At 38.1% G+C, this 7,808-nt stretch overlaps 1 protein-coding gene across 1 annotated transcript in view; it reads left to right on the forward strand.

The window, feature by feature from the left end:
• LOC127515159 (plectin) overlaps positions 1 to 2,677 on the forward strand; it is a 210,868-nt gene extending 208,191 nt beyond the window's left edge. The window contains exon 34 of the mRNA XM_051898500.1: positions 1,067 to 2,677. Coding sequence (XP_051754460.1) covers positions 1,067 to 1,069 — 3 coding nt within the window. The 3' untranslated portion in view covers positions 1,070 to 2,677. The remainder of the gene's footprint in view (positions 1 to 1,066) is intronic.
• Positions 2,678 to 7,808: the final 5,131 nt, after the last annotated feature.

A 7,808-nucleotide genomic window follows, 5' to 3' on the forward strand; every position in this document is an offset into this window, starting at 1 on the left:
ATGAAGCGCTATCTATACCGCAGTAAGTGCTCTGGTTGTAGGCTCTTTATTCAGGCAATAACTGTCTCTCTCTCTGTCTCTCTCCCTCTCCATCCCCCTTTCCCTGACACGCACAGAGCTCATTAGCACATGGAGTGCTTGCAGCCCTCGCTGAATGTGACCCTGCCTAATTGTGCAGCAGGTTCATTTGCTCGCCCTGCGTGATGCAGTGATTGCTTATTTGTTCTCCTCAGGGCTTCTCTCGCACATTAAAATGATTGACTCATTTCATTCAGGGTACATTTACCGAGCTTTATTTGATAAGCTCATGCCCAAGGTACTCACATCCATCTTATTCTCATGCTCAAAAGTTATAATGTCTACCACTGTGGATTATTATTCACACAGCTGATTGTTTCCCCGGTTAATTATCTGTGTTTGAATAATTTTGCATGCGCAAGCCTGTTTATCCTTCTGGAATTAAACAGCACAAAAGGTCTCGCATTAACCATGCCGCTGAAGTCGCCGACAAGCCCATCGTATATGCTAAGCTGTCCGCTGGAGACAGCGAAGAGTTCGGGGAATATGTGGAACGGTGATTTTCTCCTTAAATAAAGGGTGAAATTTACATGAAGCCACAGAAAAAGAGACGCATATTTGGCTAATAAGGTGGATTTGTTTTCCACAGAGAGCATAAGGCTCAACTAAAAACCTTGATGAGCTGTTCAAGAATGAGAGTGCTCATTATATTTAAGGGAACATGGCATAGATATCATAAGTAGCCTTTGACCTTTCGTCTTCCATGCAATAGTGTTCAGACTCTCAGTGCTCTCAGAAATGAAAAGCAGAGGTAGGAAGAAACCAAAGCCAGCCAGAGCAAAAAGACCAAGAGAGAGAGAGGATGTTTGAATAGAATATAAGCATGAAAGCTCGTTTGCATGAAATGTATTTGCCTATGTCATATACACAAGCGTAATTATGATGGACATAATGGTTGTTTAGTTAATTGGAGAAGCCCATTGAATCAGTAATGACCTTGTTTATGAGGTGGCTGTAAATAAAATTGCATGTTGTTTGCTTCTTACAGTGAATAAAGAGGCAGAGGAAGAAGAAAGCACTTCCTGACCACCTGCAGCGTCAGTGCCTGTGTCTGGATCGACTGGGATGGCTACAGAATTGTTGTCTGCAAACAGTCTCTTGGATCCTTTCTTAATCACTGACTCAATGAGTTCTGGGAAAACATGATTTTCAAATGATGGCTGACAATTGACCTTGTGACTGATAGCTTAAATTAATAATGTCCAGCATTTATATAATCAAAAGGCTGTGCTGACTTTTGTTCTTCAAACTTATTCAACTGTCTGACACACGAACCTCCTTTTTTGGCAAATTCCCAACATTATGGTAAAAAGGTGTTGTTATGGTACATGTAATTCAGATAGTTGGTGTCCAGAGAGGCTAATGAATGGAGTTTCATTCGTTCTGTTCAGAAACCAGCCAGTAAAATCCAAGCGTTGGATCAGACTAGGCAGTAGGCCACATGAACTATTAAACTTGCAAATTTAAACTAAACTCTCTACATTTGCACAAAGGAAAGGAATGGTAGAATACAGTATGATGGATGTTTTTAGAAAGCAGAATAATTTATTTCAGTCCGCAACAATACTGGGGTGCATTTCCCAAAAGCGTCGTTAGCCAACTAACGTTGCAAGTTCCGTCGGTACTAACATAGTTCAACGATTACGAATGTCATTTACATATTTTAGTTTGTTAAGATATTTTAAGCGCCGTTTTTGAAGAGTGCGTATGTGCGTCAGAACGAGCCTAAGATTGAATCTGGAAATAAAGCAAAATAACTGAGAAAAATGAGAATTGGTCCTCAGATTCCACGTAATTTATAGCAAAAAATCTAGCATTAATTCGATCTCAAACGGATTAATTTAAAGTTATTACTACACCACCTACATGACATTATTCACCGACGTGGCTGAACGACAGGTTTGCGACAATACGCTTTTGGGAAACAGTCGTGACTAGCTAGTTGATTTGTTCAACAATGCATCGTACTATGGTAGTGAAGCAGCGAGTTACGTTGTTGTACGGGAAACGCACCCCTGGTTGGTTAACCTAGGATTTTTTTCTTGAAATTGTGTGACTGTTTCTCATTTAGGGTCATTAACATGCCTGCAACTTTCGAAAACTCTGAGGTGTTGGAGAATGTGCGTATAAATGTTCTATTACCATTGTGATGTTAGCGGGTCAATTTGCCCCGCAAATTTCATGGTTAATGGTTAGAGCTGCATGACTATTCGTTAAAAGATTGCAATCTCAATTCAAACACCAACGCGATTCCATTCCTAAATAACATCGCCTGCGTCTATTAAACCTTTGACAAAATCACACTGGAACATTCAGATCTGGCTTCACGCTGCCGCTGACCCAGAGAAAGCAGTTCACAGCTTCACAAACAGTCTTTTCAACCACACAGTATCGTTATTTCTGTGTTAAAACAATTCAGATTATCACAGAAGTACTGGGATAAAAGTTTATAGTTACGATATAAACACTGATGTCTACGGAAGTGATCAAAATAGAGCAAATCACCTTTTGAAAGTAACTTGGCGCTTCAAATAATGATTGTATCGATTACGCCACCAGGTGGCGACAAATGACTATTAAAAATGTATTTGTCATTGAATCATTCATTCAAACCGATTTTTTAAAAAATAATTCATTCAGATTAATTAAACATTTTAAATAGACTGCAGCATTTTATTACCTTCATGTTATTTTGTCGTGGGAGAATCGTGATCTCTGTTTGAAACAAAAAAAAATTGTGATTCTCAATTTATCCAGAATCGTTCAGCTCTAGTTAATGTCGTTCACTTCAGACTTCAATGACTTGTTTTCTCCATTAAATACAAAGACTACATACATGCAGCCAAAGTTACCTTTATTTTAAAAACAAAAAACACTTTATTCACATCTGATGAAAGCGTCCGTTACACATTTTTCCTTTTTCCTTTGTTAATGTCAATATTTCATCGACTGTCCAACTTCTTCAAACCTGGGTAGGTTTCCTCTTGTCATTTCACTAATTTCTCATCTTCTACCTTTATATTTAGTGTTTCAGTATAACCTGATATAATAGCTTGTGCTTACTGTTGTTGGTTTTCTTGTTTTTTGCACAGTGATCAACTGTATTCAAGGTAATTTATTCCAATCAGGTACATGAGTCACTATACCTTGCTGACACCAATCTTAAGATGGTTTGCTGGTCTAAGCTGGTTTAGGATGACCTCCCAACCTAACCAAGCTGGTCTTCTGCTGATCTCTTCCAGCCTGACCAGTCTAAAAATACCTAAAACCACACTGGAAGACCAGTTAAGACCAGCAAACCATCTTGCACTGCTTTAAGCTTTTTTCCTAGTAGCTTAACTGCCTTAACCAGCAAGACTTTCTTGGTCAATCAGCTTCAACAGCAACACAAACAAACCTGGACCATCATGGAAGTCCATGTACTCATCTTCGACATGATTAAATCTCATCTATGTTGATAAAACTTGATTCATTACTGAATAGCTCTGCACTAAGCATCTGATTCCTCTTGTGTTCATTTATATACTGACATCAGCTGCTGATTTATTTTTGCCTTTCAAATGAAATTTGTTGACACACGATACTTCATATTTAATGAACATTCTACTGTGAATTTTCTTCCTAATTATATTTAAAGTTTACAGAGATGAATGAGAGTGTAAATTCTAATGGCAGGTAAAGTTTCAATGCTGCTTCTGTCATAGTTTGTGGTTTAGAAAAGTTAAAGGTAATACTCGTATTTGTACATTAATCAATCATATACTAATGCCTCATATGAATGATGGCGTAATATATAATCTTTTAATGGATTTTATGTTTAAGAGACAATGAAAAGATTTCGGGGATGTGTCATATCAGTCATCCAGTGACATTAATAGCATTTTTAAATTATTAAATAATGTCATGCCTTATTCGCTATGTCATCATGCATTTCCTATAAACACAAATCAGTCAATAAAAGTGATACATGTTTTATTTGGCTGCTTTTTTAACTAGTAAGGATTAAATGAAAGCATTTCAGCGGATGACTGGAAGACAGCAGCAAAAGATCTATTTTCGTTACATGTCAAGCACATGCTTTCATTTTCTATTTCAGATCATGATGCTATTTAGAATAATATCCTCCTGCTTGAGTTGTACTGATACTTGTATTGCGCTCAGTGTGGAAAGCGTGTCAGTGAATGAGAGGGCTTGTTTGAAGTGTTCTGAGTCAATGGAAGTTCAACCCCAAGTGACAAGCAGCGAAATCAATAGGCAACAGTCAATATCCAACACTAAAGCTGCCTGTAGAAACTAATGGACACCAATAATTGTTATTAATACTCTGAATTTCCCTGTGAACTGTGTTTAAGGCCAATTCTAGTGAAACAGACTTCACAAACACAGTGGTGCCCTGAAGCTACACAACCATAATCACATGCAAAACAAGGTTGTGATTATGTCGTAAATAATGAGGAAGGACTGTGAGCAGCAGTGAACAATAGCGTAAATAATATGTGGGTCATATGCATTTGTGTAGCACTGTTGATCTTCGCACATCTCATTTTCAAGCTCATCTATGAGTGGGTTGTGTTCCAAAAAAAGGAAATAATGTGACTTTATTCATGCAGCATTATAGACGAATCATCTGTGATTATTTGAATTAGGTAACAAGTGACATATTTACATTTTTTAAATAAGGGCTGAATGTACTTAAACTTTATTAATAATATCGGCCAACAGCACTGGGACTTTTTACAGTGTGTATCACTTTGCTTGTACGTACACTAAAAAAAAAAGATATTTGGAAGTGGTAAACAAAGATTATTGGAGTATGTTTTACAAGAAAATGCTATTTTGGGCTTAGTGTGTTACTTGTCATTTCTTTGTAATTATTTGTGAAATTTACTAGCAATTTCTGAGTGAACATTGTTTTAAAGTAAATCATACGTCAGGTGTATTTATTCAGACATACTGTGGCTGCATCCAAAAATGCATATTTCCCTATACAGTAGCCTATATGAAAAGGAGTATTATGTCCGAATTCTCAGTGTTCAATAACAGTAGTTAGACGAAAAGTACCAGCATAACCTACTACTTCCGGTGAGATTCTTGAGGCCGCGGGAATGGATTTGTTAATGGCAGTGAAACTAAATTTGATGCTGGTAAGTCAATGACAATGTTTTAAGTCCGGATTACATTCATACTACACACATTCATACTATATAGAACGGTCGTGAGGTAAGAACTTATTCAAAAGTAGTACCTACGTAAGTCCCGTTCAGGCAAGTCATTTTACTCGGTGGCCATCTTTGAAACGCCTCTCGAGCAGCTATTTCAGTTGTGCAATTACTCTTTGAATGGGAAAACATCAAATTCTCCAAATCTGCTCACCAAGCTGACGATTAAATATCATATTTGAAATCATTGAAATCTGACAACTGTTTCAAATGTGGTCTCTTTTGCTCAAATAGCGTTAAAGTTTATTTTTCAGGCTGGACCAGCCAAAGCGCATGCGCACTCCTGAGCGCGCGTCTCAGAACAGTGACTGTTTCTGTAGCAACCAGAGCTTCTAACGGCAGCTGTAGTGACCCAATGACTTATTTAGAAGGTCATATTTGGGTGTTGCACTTTCTCTCATTCATATAATACAAGTGTATCTAAAGTCTTTGGTACCTACTCAAGAGTATTCGATTTCAAACGCAGCCTGTCAGTCTGCATGGTGAGGATTTTTCAGCGAGTTACATCGTTACGCCAATAGGTGGCGACAAATGAGTGAGACTTTGAATCATTCACTCCTATCCAACTCGTTCAATAACATTGATTTATTCAGAAACAAAACACCACTACCGAGCGTTTCTGGAAGAAGCGGCCTTGTTTAAAAGTGTCTGTGTCAGTTAACAAAGCAAAACTGAATGTTTTTAGATGTTAGGCTTTCCTAGTTAAAGTTTGAGTGGAGACTGAACTCTTTATAGGTTGTTTGCACATTGCTGTGGTGCGAAATGCGGCTGGAGGGCAGGAAGTGATCACAACCTCAAAATGCCTATGTTTTGCATCGTTTATGGTTGCTCAGCTCAATCAAACCGAGAAACCACAAGGAGCTTTCGTCGTTTACGTAACTTTTATCGTTATTTAACTTTAAAAGTTGTCACCTTTAATAGCGTTTTGCATCTGCTGATACTGAAATTAATATGGATACCTGCTTAGAATTAGAGTTAGTTTTGTAGAATTCCGTTCACAGTGTTGATCTGGTACTGTGAAAACAGCTGCTGCTTCAGCCATCATATGGTAGAAAATGTCCAAATAAAAAAATGGGTTCAACAAGCTGACAGAAGTCGATCCATTTCTTTGTTGGAAGGGTGTAAATGTAATGTTGTCTTTGTAAATATTCACTTTACGGCAATGGAGGAGAATCGGAGGGTCACATTCAGCGGACAGACACCGACACGCTGTATTTTTTTTTATTTATTTCGACAAATGACAACCAAAATCAAACCCATAGAAGCTCGTGAACAGTTTTGAAGTGGCTGCATGCAAGTTATAATCATTCACAAGCCGAGTGAGAGTCATACTCACAAATGTTAGACCAAACAAAATGCAAAACTTTCAAAAACACTCAGCAATGTGATTATTTTATTGAGTGATACTGATAAGCAGTGGGTTCAATCAATGATATTATTAGATTTGCTATACGGCGTCTTCCCATCACCTCCTCAACCTGCTACCCTCAGTGTTTTTACACGTAGAAAAGGCGAAAATTGTATTACACCATCTAGTTTTATCCCTGAACAATGATGTGAGTTCCTATGGCAATTCTCGATTCAGCATGAATGACCTACAATGGTGACATTTTTCACAATCAAAATACTGCCCAAAACTCGCTAGCAGAAAGGCAGCGTGATATAAACAAACCAGACTAGAACTAAACACGGCGTGATGGAAGCTTCACATTCTCTATATCTACCGCCTCGATGGCAGGCAAGTCTTTCAATTCAGTAGAAAAATCGCTCCTCTTCATAACATAAGGATCACGTCCAACATATGTGGTGATTTTTTGTTTATATCTATCTTTTGAAATGGTGTCTAAACCGTTACAATACGGACTGTCCTCTATGTCTTCCATTCTGTTTATTTACTTCCTGCCCTCCAGCTGTATTTCGCGCATCATCAGAACCACGTGATTGCAAACAAGCTATTGCTTTTCTCTTTGTTGACAAATACATGACATGATCCTTCACTCTTCAGTCACCCTAAATCTCAAAGCAGAGTGGAGGGAATCTGGTCTAAACCCTTTTGTAGGCTTCAAGACCCAAAGCATCTTGGGATCCCAGAGCTCATCTGTGAGGTAAGGTTTTACACTTAAGCCACTGGCTCCTATTCACACTGACACCAAGGCCATTATAATTCACTCCATCATCACAAAGACCTTCAACGGAAATCTCTTGTAAAGATGACTGCTGGCACTGCCATTCAGGAAGAGGATTTTAAAATGTCAGCCAATATCAGAGATTTGCCTCATTAAAGAGGGTGAGGGGAGCTTCTCCCGAAGACCATTATGAGAGGGAAGAACCAGGGGAAATATAGTGTATAGTGGTCTGTCTATTAGCTCTATTGCTAAAAGCACCAAAATACCACAAATGGGGTACAAATTTTAACTAACTTCCTCAGTTTATTACAGTTTTTTACTATGACACATTATCACTACTTAGGTCACTTTTTCAAAACTCTTCAAACTCTGGTTTTCATAACCA

This window comes from Ctenopharyngodon idella, chromosome 7 (genome assembly GCF_019924925.1).
Source record: "Ctenopharyngodon idella isolate HZGC_01 chromosome 7, HZGC01, whole genome shotgun sequence".
In the NCBI taxonomy this organism is placed as follows: Eukaryota; Metazoa; Chordata; class Actinopteri; order Cypriniformes; family Xenocyprididae; genus Ctenopharyngodon; species Ctenopharyngodon idella.